The 13,303-nt window shown below is 39.9% G+C and overlaps 1 protein-coding gene across 2 annotated transcripts in view; it reads right to left on the reverse strand.

Annotated features, from left to right (window-relative positions):
- Positions 1 to 13,041, reverse strand: part of podxl2 (podocalyxin-like 2) — a 46,204-nt gene extending 33,163 nt beyond the window's left edge. The window contains exons 1-2 of one of the 2 annotated variants that reach the window (XR_013815846.1): positions 12,649 to 13,041; positions 3,075 to 3,329 (exon numbers count right to left, since the gene is read on the reverse strand). Coding sequence is in view for 1 of the 2 variants with exons in the window: in XM_079807835.1 (XP_079663961.1) it covers positions 3,075 to 3,329; positions 12,649 to 12,682 (289 nt within the window). In the remaining variant the exon portion in view is untranslated. The remainder of the gene's footprint in view (positions 1 to 3,074; positions 3,330 to 12,648) is intronic. The other variant, XM_079807835.1, reaches the window with a different exon arrangement.
- Between the last annotated feature and the right edge of the window lie 262 nt (positions 13,042 to 13,303).

Raw genomic sequence — 13,303 nt, forward strand, 5'->3', positions numbered from 1 at the left:
GGCCAACAACCTCCTTCCCTCAGTAAGAGGGCTGGGTCTTCCGGCATGACAACGACCCGAAACACACAGCCAGGGCAACTAAGGAGTGGCTCCGTAAGAAGCATCTCAAGGTCCTGGAGTGGCCTAGCCAGTCTCCTGACCTGAACCCAATAGAAAGTCTTTGGAGGGAGCTGAAAGTCCGTATTGCCCGGCGACAGCCCGAAATCTGAAGGATCTGGAGAAGGTCTGTATGGAGGAGTGGGCCAAAATCCCTGCTGCAGTGTGTGCAAACCTGGTCAAGAACTACAGGAAACGTACGATCTCTGTAATTGCAAACAAAGGTTTCTGTAACAAATATCAAGTTTTGCTTTTCTGGTGTATCAAATACTTTTGTCATGTAATAAAATGCAAAAATCGTACAATGTGATTTTCTGGATTTTTGTTTTAGATTCCGTCACTCACAGTTGAAGAGTACCTATGAGAAAAAATGACAGACTTCTACATGCTTTGTAAGTGGGCAAACCTGCAAAATCGGCAGTGTATCAAATATTTGTTCGGGGAGAAAATCAGTGCTTTTGTTGCACCATGGAACATATCATTTTTGCAATTGCAAAAATAAAAACTTGATAAAGATTCAAACTTACGGCTGTCACTTTTGTAAAATCGATTTTCCATGTCTAAAGACGTTTCCATTTTCAACGCCAAATATAGTCCAATCCCCGGACAACTAACAGGCATTAGGACGAATGTAAAGAGGTGCTTGAGACGCACAAGTCAGCAATATTTCATTTGATTTATTGCCGTGAAGTTTCACGCACAATGACAAAGAGGAGTGTAACATTTTCGAAAAACAAGCAGAGTGGACTGCCATGACATCAATGAAAAACATTACTGCAGGCTTTAACATGGCTGTGTTTACGATTAGAAATGTCAAACAAATTTCGCCTACGTAGGCGATTGTAGCCCATGAAAGAGTTTGAAAATAAAACTTACAAGGACTAGCCTACATTTGAAAGTAGTTTGTTTAGGATAAACACGCAGAGCCGCTACATTCTCCAAATCAGACAGTGGACTAGAAGCATCTGTCGCAGTCTACAACAGGGCTGCATTTATGATTTAGGCTATTCAAAAATCTCCAAAATTATTTTACGTAATGATTCAATCCATTATAGACAACTGTTGAAAATGTAAACTTTAAATGGACTTACTTGAGAACAGGCCATGTGTTTTTAATTGAACGTAACCGACACTTAGGCTAGGCAGGCGTATAATGAAACGTGCAAATAAAGCTAGGTCGATCAACATTTTCGGGGTCCAGAGCAGATTTTTTTATTCACTATATGTCCAGCTGTTGAGAAGACATGCTCCGACCGCACTGATGTCCCAGGGACACTCAGGAACTTCATTGCCATCTGCGCAAGGTGGGGGTATTTTAGCTTTCGCAACGCCTACTGCACTTTCGGAATTCTTTATTTTCTTTTTATGCTTGTTTGTGAGTTTTGTTGCATCTAACTTTTTTATTTGTTTAATTCGTTTAAAATTAATAGTGTACAAATTTGGTTCAAATCGATTCCCTATTTTCGTTTTCGAAACTTGTGTTGGTTGGTCCGATCGATCGTGCAATCGATTTTCGAACATAAAGTGACAGCCCTAATTCAAACACTAGATTTTAATTTAGTTACATCAAGCCACTGAAACAATAAAACTGCAATTACGCTTGGTACAGCAGAAATTACACACTATAAATCCTGGTTTAAATATTAATCCAAAATATAATTTCTGACCCATTTTAAATATGCAACCAAATTTCGTTTGGAATTGAATCAAGCCAAATCATTGTCAGAGCAAATATTTAGACACGTGAGATGACAAGTACTTGACTCAAAAGCCGCGTTTCTCCCACAGGAACTTTCGGGGTGGTACTCGACCACAGGAACCGGGATCTATAGCCCCATTTCCACCAGAATTACCCAGAACAATTTGTCCCAGGAACTCTTCTTCCCCCAGACTTGCTGCTGTCTGCGTTTCCATCGCGGTCTAAAGTACCGTGAAGATTAGTCCAGTGACGTAGGACTGCACGCGACTTTCCAGAGCCTACTGGATTTCGTCCTCCGCAAATAAACGTAATAAAATGCTGCGTGAGCTCAACCAATCAGCATGTTCAGCGCCCAAGTCCCACCCCTGAAAGTTCCTGAACATTGAAAAAGTACTACCTCACTAGTAGGGCCATTTTGAGAGGGAAATCTTTACCCGGAACTTCATTTAGACCCTGGTTCCAGCGGTCGAAACACACCGAGTACCAGCCCAAAGTTACTAGTTCCTGGGGAAACTTCCTGCGGTGGAAACGCAGCTTAAATTAAGTTCCAGGTAAAAATTTCCCCCACAGAAAGTCCCTGCTCGTGAGGTGCTTCTTTTTCAAAGTTCATGAACTTTCGGGTGTGGGACTTGGGCACTGAAACATGCTGATTGGTTGACTTCAAGCAGCATTTTATTTCAACCACCATTTTTAAAGGTGTGTTTGCGATACATGCAGTAAGAGTTTGCTATTCGAATCAACAATGGAGTTTAGAAAATACTACCAATGGACCGATGACAAGGTTCAGGCTTTATTAAGAGTATTTGCGGAGGGCGAAATCCAGTGTAAACTGGAAAGCCGCACGCAGTCCTACGTCAACGGACTAATCTTCACGATACTTTTGACCGGGATGTAAACGCAGAAAGCAACATCTTGGGGGGGGTTCCTGGGACAAATTGCTCTGGGTAATTTTGGTGGAAACGTGGCTATATTCATTCATAAAGATGAAACCAAATAATTCATAACTGAGTAAAGTCAAACCATTGTCAGAGCATATATTAACACCCCTAGTTGACAAATGACAAGTACCACAGACTTTCGATTGTAAAAATGTGACCAAATCAATTCAAATCAATGTTGGAGCGAATATTTAGACCCCCCCAATTGACAAATGAGACTGTCAGATGAAAAAGGAAAGTCGTATCTTTTGAGTCTTTGAAAGTTTTCAAAAACAAACTTGATGACTTTGTAGAGTAAGGTGCACTTATGAATCATGTTTTGAGTCACACCTTCTACTCACCATTCACGGCACCTGCACCGCTGTCTTTGGTCTCGGCGTGAGCGTTCTTGCCGTCCTCGCTGTCTTCGCTGAAGAACCCAGAGCTCTCCTGAGAACTCTCCATGAATCCGGGTTTACGATCCCTCGAGACCGCCTCATGTTCCTCAAAGCCTATGGGAACATCCAGAACTGGCCCGTGCGAGCGGAGAGGATTGGGGAGGAGCGCTGGACCGGCACTCAGAACCTCGGCACACACCAGAACCAGAAATACTGAACCTAGATGAAAGAAAAAGATTTAAATAGCTCACTTTATGGGCCTGAGTGAATACACAAATAAACATGAAAGAACCAAACCATTTAACAATCTACTTCACCACAAATGAAACTGTGACAGATGGTTTCAAGGGTGCATAGACCCATCAAAGACTGACTGGAGACATCTCGAGTCCTGGCCTCAATGGGCTTCAACCACAGATGGCTCTGTATCATGGCAGCTTAGCATTGTCTCTCAACCCAGCCGGTCTTATCTTTCCTCGCCCTACCAGGTCACCACAGGATTAGCGTTGGTTTTAACACTGGGCAGCCGAAAAAGGCGACAACTGGGCTGAAATCTGCAACTGCCCTTCTGCTGGAGCCAAGATGGAGTTTCAAAGCCAATTACACAGTTCTCCAAGTCTGACACGGCTTTAGTTTTTATTCATGGAGCTGTTTAATGAAATATATTCTCTAGCGAGGCTTGATTTAATTAAGGAGACCAGCAGGCTGATGTCTCGGTGACTCTGGTATTATATTTAGCAAGTGTGTGATTGTGCGGTAATTAACAGGGTGGAAAAACGGGGCACTTCCTGCTCCAATTTATGAATCGATCAACTTTGCTTTCTGGAAACGTTCCAGTGGTCTTTAGAGACTCTGAAGACCCTGGATGACCAGCGAACTTGAGCTATGCAATGCTGCGGAAAGCAAACAAGAAGGCTGCTGGAGGATATAATCCCAAATATCCAAATTACATTTACTAAGTAAATGTGCTGATTATAAGTCAAACACTTGCTTTAGACCACTTTGGCCCTGTTTACATCTGGTATTTAAGATTCGTTATGGTCGATCTCAAGTAGACGAGGGAAACACATACCCGTCTCTTTTGTCCATTTTTAACTTTTGATTTCTTTAAAGCTACACTATGTAACTTTTCCGTCCACTAGAGGTCGCATGTTCAAAACAAAGGCGTAGTTTGATGACGCCACGTTTGAGCGCAGAATCTTGGGACATGTGGTCTTCACCTCACAGCCGGTGGGAAACAGTCAGGATAGGACTCGGGCAGAAATCATGTTCATGGATGCGATTATTAACATTACTGTAGTCTGAAGCAGAGCAGGACCGAGTGTTGTGGAGCTGAGCAAGGCCGCAGGAGCGATTGAAGAGCGGGACTGTTATTATGGCATAGTCGCTGGCGGGACTTTTATTATGACACGGTTGCCGGCGGCACTTCCTCTTCTCCAGTGCTGAGTGTGAGGTAACGCAGCTCTGTTTATCGTATTAGATATATCTGAGTGTGTTGAAAAGGAAGTTATGACGTTCGCTCGGCGGCTGCTATGACACTTGTTCACACTGCAGTGAGAGTAAAGTGTTTCACTGAATAAAACCGGAGACCGAGGGTGACGCAGATATGACGCAATCGACAGGCGACTCCCTCACACGCATAGCTCACACGTCCCGGCTCCTTGGTTAAAATAGCAATTTTCTCACGATTTACAAATAGTTGAAAACATTTGGGATATTCTAAGTACTCAACTGAACAAAATATATAACACTGGCCTAGTGGTTTCTGGATGTTTTACTGCAAAAATCCTACATAGTTCACCTTTAAGGGTTGGGTCTATGGGCGGGTAAATGAAATATGACTGGAAATAGGCGGGTTATTAAGCTCATGCAATTTACATATGAACGTGACCAGAGACGACGGAAAAACATAAAAAGCCTCATTCAGTAAACTTTGTAAATATATGAGTAAATTCTGAGTAATTTGTGAGTAAAATAGACCTTCCCGAAAACTCTTCTCCGGATTCACAAATGCTTCATACAGATCCGATTTGATAGTTTAACATGTGTATGTTAGTAAATTCCAATCATTCGTAAATATATGGCACATGGGCACGATCATCCACAATTAGCGTAATCCCCATCCATACGTTACAACTACGTAAATTACGTGTCCAGGAACGCTGTGGAATGTTCTGGACTCCCTTCTCAGGTTTGGCTCCAGTATATTGCATAAACTCTAAAGAGACTAATTGGCCATATGCCTAACAATAAATATTCAATTAACGTGTGTCCACCAAATAATGTTTAACCAGCTAAAAAAAAGCTAGGCGTTCTTTTGAAAACAGCCAGGTGGTGGCATTGGAGAGTGCTTTGGAGATGCAGCATTTTTCCAGCTGAGGTTGCTATGATGATACGGAATATGCCAGGCAGTAATGTACTATAGATAAAAATGCAGTAACCAGCAATATTAATTTCTCCATTATTGTTCAGTCGTTGTACAAGTAGGATTTTGTTGGTCAGTGTAGTATTTGGCCCGCCCCTCCTCCACTGTGATTGGATGGCTGGGTAAAAATTGACTGTGACGAGCATTGCGTTTTACCCAAAGTTGAGTAGTTTTAAACTCTTGCAACACAATAAATAAAAATAAAAATGCAGTGTCATCAGTTTGCCTAAAAGAACACAGACATTCAAATGTTTTACGTACCATTTACACGTGGTAGGGAGCAGGTGTACATTTCTTTTGTACCAACTAACATTTAGGAAAATTTTCATGAATCCAAAAATACTGCCTAAAGAGAGAAGCAGCTTTCGTTTCTGCTCAGACAGCCACAAGACTAGCCGAATGCTGTGAATGTGTGTTTATTAGAAATCAGAAAAATGAGCTTGGAACGTTTTTCATCTTCAAACCAAACTTTGGTCTCCAGCCAACAAAGTTTAAATCCAGTCTGGCGTCCAGTCTAAAGTCAAAATTAAATATGTGTTCTGAGTTTGTCACACCACAGAAAAATGTGTTATTAACCACCCAGACAAATTTGAATGATAAAAAAAACGGCAAGTAAATAAAAAAGCTTATCAAAATCTTGAAAAAATTATTTTGTCCGCTGTCTGCGCTGAAATCACGCCCACGGGAAACTGCCGTAAGCAAGCACTCACGACAACACTCATTGGTGGGCACGTACTGCTCACAATGGCACCAGATGTCAGCGGGACGGGAGAATGAAAGCCGGGGTGGAAGATAGTCGGTTAAGCCCCATTCTGAAGCGGATCATCAGTGAATCCCAGTTGTCTCCGATGAAATTTTGTAAAACTAAAGTCACTGAAGAGGCAGGTATCGGTGGTGATCCTCAGCTCTCCATCAAGGTAGCTGTTCACAAAATGAATCCACCTCTTCTTGATATCATCGTTTTTTGTTTTGTAACTTATCGCATCCAGGTAATATGCATTTCCGTGATGAAGGCATAACTAGCTAGCAAACTGTAGGCTAGCAAACAAATTATCTGCACCGATATTAAGCATTTTCATGGTTGTCGTTATCGGTCATTTTCAAAACCGATTTGCTGATAAAATAATTTAATCTTGAAATGCGCTATTTGGCTCTGATGCAGCCGCGTCTGTCGGAACTCACCACTCTTTAGAGATTAAATGATGACAGAAAGATTATTATTAATAATAATATTAATGTTATTATTAAACAGTTCTCAGAATTAAAGATATGTTTAAAAGCATGTAAAGAAAGTTGTTATCGGTCTACTTTATCTGTAATAATTGGTATCGGCACTGAAAAACACACATCGGTCCACCAATAGACCAAAACGTATCTTAATCCCAGGTGTAAACAGGGCCTTTGTCCAAAAACAAATTACATTAATTCCATTCAACTCAGGAAATCTGAATATCCAGCATCCTACTTGGAAAAGTGCAACAGAATGTCACGTGAAGTTGAATGTCCAACTCGGATACTTGAACACCTGTAGAATAAATGCTAGTTTACAATTCCCCAAAATTTGTTCGCTGCCATGGCGTTTTCTCTTTGCCATTGGTTCTTAATTTAATCATTTGTTACATTTATATAGCGCTTTTCTAGGCACTCAAAGCGCTTTACATAGAAGGGGGGAATCTCCTCATCCACCGTCAATGTGCAGCACCACCTGGATGATGCGACGGCAGCCATTTTGCGCCAGAACGCTCACCACACACCAGCTGATTGGTGGAGAGGAGACCGAGTGATGAAACCAATCAGTATGGGAATGATAAGGAGGCCATGATGGACAGGGGCCAATGGGCAAATTTGGCCAGAATGCCGGGGTTACACACCTACTCTTTATCGAAGGACATCCTGGGATTTTTAATGACAACAGAGAGTCAGGACCTCGGTTTAACATCTCATCTGAAGGACGGTGTTTGTTACAGAATAGTGTCCCCATCACTATACTGGGGCGTTAGGACCCACACAGACCACAGGGTGAGCGCCCCCTACTGGCCTCACTAACACCTCTACCAGCAGCAACCTACAGTTTTCCCAGGAGGTCTCCCATCCAGGTACTGACCAGGCTCAGCCCTGCTTAGCTTCAGCGGGAAACCAGTCTTGGGCCACAGGGTGATATGGCTGCTGGCACGTGAGTGTCACATGACCTTTCTTGACAAGTCCAAATCAGATTTCAGAGCTAAGATTATAAGTAAATAATGATCTTTTGACTTGTGATCTTAAAACAAAAGTATCAAATGACTTCAAAAGACTTGGAACACAATGCACAAGCCGAATGAACTACTTTCATTGAGCTTTTTTTGGAGCTTGACGGTCTCCTTTTGTGTTCTACATTAGAAAGAAAGCCAGACTTGTGTTAAAAAAAAAAAGAGGAATAATTACAGTGTTACATTTTGGGGGTGATAGAACTAATGGATTTTCCTCCATCTTTCTATTCTACTAAACATCGACCAATCATTAAACCAGTCCAAAAGTGCAGTCGCATACACAGTCACCTTATCTCTGTGGTGTATGCCCTTAGAAAGCGTCAATGTCTCACCCCAGTAGATCACATTAATTTTGGTTGACGCAATCTTATTTTGCCTCAGTGGACTCTGGTTTCTGCAAGGCTACTTCTGACCTCGCTTCAACACGAGTGAATGAAAAATGTGAATTTGCTGACGGCTAAACCCAAGCACGTCTATCTCTGAGGAAAAGTTCCTTGGCCTTCTGCCCCAGAGATGCTCTCAAAGTTTGGACGCACGTTAGATGGTACATTAATCATAAAAGCTAATACCTCGTTTATCGAGGCTCTGCGGCAACAAACCCTGCCCGGGGTATTTACCCTGGGGAGAGAGTCGGATAAACCGGATGAAACTCAAGAAGATAAAACATTTGTGCATAAACTTGAAGACAAGAGGAAATATCTTGCTAAGGAGGTGAAATATGTATCAGGCACGTTCTTGAAACTGTGGTTTCATAGCAGTCGCGACATGTCCAGCGCCCACCTGTTTCTGACTGATTTCAGATGTCTTAATATAGACAGACCAAGACGCCACAATCCTTTGCCATCTGATATGAACACAAATCCGTCACATAGCCGCTATTGTACTAAATATATGAGCAGTTCAGCCAGCATCAGTGAAAGAGGCGAGAAACACAGAATAAAATGATTCATAAATCCTCAATCCCACCAAAGCTTGGCCCAATTTGGTGGATTTTAGCAACACACTGTGCAATCAAACAGTTGCCAATTTATTCGTGGCCCCACGTCTTTTCTAAAAACCCCCGTGCTTCTTCTTTTCTTCTCGGATATGAAGCCACGTCTCAAGTCAAGACGGGCTGCGCGGCGAGATAAATGCTGATGTCACCTGACCTGAATGGGTTTCTGGGCTGTGCCAGCTTGCATTGCAGCAGTGCCTGTGGGTGTAGGTGGCATCGAGCATTAGGAGTCAGATTTATAGTCGTCAGACTGGCAGCTGCAGGTCTGCGGTTGCTGTTACTGCTAAAGAGAGCATGAGTGGCACTGTAGTACTGAATGACTACCGTTTTTGTATACCACGGTATTTAAATTGCTCTCCAAATGATACACGTCCAATTAAAGACGATGTATACATGGTATAAACATGATACTGTTACTACCCCCTAAATTAAATGGCAAAACTGTACTTTGACGCCAATGTACACCAAGGTATACCAATGACATGGTATAATTTCAAAAAGCATTGTATTACCATAGTAAAAAAAAACATTTAACATATACCATGGATTGGGAGATTACGGAGATATTTACATGGTACTCCAAGGAATTGCCAAAACACAATGGCATAAACATGATCCCGTGACTACAACCTAAATGGCAATAATGCATTTTGACATATTCCATGACATGCAATGTTTACTATATCGTACACTAATTTATTTCAAAGAATACCATGGTATACATTCAAAAGGCATTGCATTATAATAGAAATACAACAAAAATGTGTAATACTTTGATAAATATAATGGTATTGGGTCATTACCATGGTATTATTTACATGATACTCCAAAGAACTGCAAAAAATCACTACGGTAGCATGTTCAAAAACACCACTGTATTAATGGCGACGAAATGCATATGATATTCAAAAGAATTTACACTGCAAATAAAAGATTATTGGAGTGTTTTACAAGAAAATACTATAGGGCTGTATATTGGCAAGGGCCTAACGATACATGTCACAATATATTGCGATATGGTAATATTTCAGTCTTTCTACATCATAGTATCACATTTAGTTCAATGTGTTTCACTGTATATTGGCAAGGGCCGAACAATACGATACATATAACGATATATTGCAATATGGTAATATTTCAGTCTTTCTACTTCAAAGTTTCGCATTTAATTAAATGCCGTTTCGCTGTATATTGACAAGGGCCGAACAATACGATACATATTAGATATAATGCGATATGGTAATATTTCAGTCTTTCTACTTCAAAGTTTTGCATTTAATTCAATGTGTTTCACTGTATATTCCAAGGGCCGAACAATTCGATAAATATCACGATATACTGTGATATGGTAATATTTCAGTCTTTCTACTTCAAAGTTTCGCATTTAATTAAATGCGTTTCACTGTATATTGACAAGGGCCGAACAATACGATACATATTAGATATAATGCGATATGGTAATATTTCAGTCTTTCTACTTCAAAGTTTTGCATTTAATTCAATGTGTTTCACTGTATATTCCAAGGGCCGAACAATTCGATAAATATCACGATATACTGTGATATGGTAATATTTCAGTCTTTCTACTTCAAAGTTTCGCATTTAATTAAATGCGTTTCGCTGTATATTGACAAGGGCCGAACAATACGATACATATTACGATATAATGCGATATGGTAATATTTTAGTCTTTCTACTTCAAAGTTTCGCATTTAATTCAATGTGTTTCGCTTTATATTGGCAAGGGCCGAACGATGCAATACATATTGCGATATAATGCTATATGGTAATATTTCAGTCTTTCTACATCAAAGTTTCGCATGATATGGTAATATTTCAGTCTTTCTACTTCAAAGTTTTGCATTTAATTCAATGTGTTTCGATGTATATTGGCAAGGGCCGAACGACACGATACATATCACGATATATTGCAATATGGTAATATTTCAGTCTTTCTATTTCAAAGTTTCGCATTTAATTCAATGTGTTTCGCTGTATATTGCAAGGGCCAAACAATATGATACATATTAGATATACTGTGATATGGTAATATTTCAGTCTTTCTACTTCAAAGTTTCGCATTTAATTAAATGCGTTTCGCTGTATATTGACAAGGGCCGAACAATACGATACATATTACGATATAATGCGATATGGTAATATTTTAGTTTTTCTACTTCAAAGTTTCGCATTTAATTCAATGTGTTTCGCTGTATATTGACAAGGGCCGAACAATACGATACATATTACGATATAATGCGATATGGTAATATTTTAGTCTTTCTACTTCAAAGTTTCGCATTTAATTCAATGTGTTTCGCTTTATATTGGCAAGGGCCGAACGATGCAATACATATTGCGATATAATGCTATATGGTAATATTTCAGTCTTTCTACATCAAAGTTTCGCATGATATGGTAATATTTCAGTCTTTCTACTTCAAAGTTTTGCATTTAATTCAATGTGTTTCGATGTATATTGGCAAGAGCCGAACGACACGATACATATCACGATATATTGCAATATGGTAATATTTCAGTCTTTCTACTTCAAAGTTTCGCATTTAATTCAATGTGTTTCGCTGTATATTGGCAAGGGCCAAACGATACGATACATATCATGATATAATGCAATATGGTAATATTTCAGCCTTTCTACATCAAAGTTTCGTTGTATATTGGCAAGGGCCGAACAATATGATACATGTCACGATGTATTGCGATATGGTAATATTTCAGTCTTTCTACTTCAAAGTTTCGCATTTAATTCAATTTGTTTCGCTGAATATTGGCAAGGGCCGAACAATACGATACACTACAGAATGTTTTTAAAAGTTTCACATTTAATTTCTTGCCATTTCTTGAAAAAATTATTGTCAAAAGTGAAAATTGTTTCAAAGTAATCCTACAATCCTACTTTCCTAGGATTACTTTGATACAATTAAGTATGTGAAAGAATATAATTGTATATACGTCCCTAAAACACAGTAATATCATGGTATTTACATGGTACACCAACGAAATTCTCATAATACCAAGACATTAGCATTGTATGTTAAAAAAAAATACAATGATAATACCACAATAGTTTAGAAAAGTGAGAGCCAAGACTCCCAAATGCACATTAAATCACTTGGCTTAAGCCTGAATGTGTGCTGCCCATTAGACTAAACAAACCTGACCTGTCATTGTTGTGTCTGGTCATTGGTCTGTCTGGAGCGGCTTTTGACCAGCACAATCTGTCACCCGTGGCCTCATGGGCATGACAAGCCATCACACACACAGCATGCCAAAAACAATCAGCGTCCACAACAGCTGCAAAATGTTCTTTTCTCAGTTGCATGATGAATCATGCTGAAAATCCTGACTGGACCTGAATACACTAGCTCTAGATAGGGAGGAAAAAGGGGCGTGTGCCCGTAATCTGCACTACCAGATCAATAACTCAAATATTTGAATGATTTGAGTGACTGGACTCTTCATACAAGATGCTGGAGATGACAACAAGCACAAATGATCATCTTAGAAAGCAACAATGCCTTTTTTTTCTCCACTCATGGCGACAATGAAAAGTCTTAGTGATGATGCAAATTCTCAGACACAATAGTGAACAGCACTATAAATCAAACCTTGTGATTAGCCTACTTTAACACATTTTCAGACGTTTATCAATGATTAAAGCATCAGTAGGTTGATTTTCACCCGATACATATTTAAAAACAAATTCATATATTGAATAGATTAACAATAATTAATAATAAAACTACAAAAAAAATTTTTTAATATTAAATAAAATATTTTTTTAACATTTACATATAACAAGCATTCAATAATTCCACACAAACGCAGAAAAAAAAATATTTTACTCACCAAGCATCAGGCACTGAAAAGACACGACTGACATCTCTGCAGCTTTAAATGATCGCAGTGAGGAATAATCGCGTCAGTATTACAGCTCGTTCATATGTGCTTCATATGTGACTTACTGACCTCGATGTGCGCGAGAACAGACGCACTAACACAAATCGCTCATCGGAATTAAAAACAAGCGGTCAGTTGATGGTCTCGCGCTTCATCTGCTGATCTATCTGGACGAGCTGGTGTCCTGTGCAAAACAGCGGGCGCGAATGCGAAGGAAACTAGACGGTAGTTTTGTCTGCTGCTCCTCTTGCAGTGAGTCAATGAATTTGCAGGGATATATTGAGTATTTTGGAGGGTTTGATTCCTGGCGCAGTGACTGCAGGCGACACGCTGCAGAGACGCAGGGTCCTAAAGACCGCCGAACTTTCTTTTTTTTTAGCGACAGTACGAAACGGGCCAGCGATGGAAATCTTGACGTCGACCAATCAGAACACTCTTATTATAATAAACGCTGTCTACGTTATATTGTGCCAGTTTAACATATCAGCATATGGAAGGGGAAAAAACAGGTAATTTCATCTTTTGTTTAGAACTGCAAGTTTACCTCACAATTCTGACTTTATAGCACGCAGTTGCGAGTTTATCTAAATTTCTGAGGGGGGAA

Source organism: Gobio gobio (genome assembly GCF_949357685.1).
Source record: "Gobio gobio genome assembly, chromosome: 24".
In the NCBI taxonomy this organism is placed as follows: Eukaryota; Metazoa; Chordata; class Actinopteri; order Cypriniformes; family Gobionidae; genus Gobio; species Gobio gobio.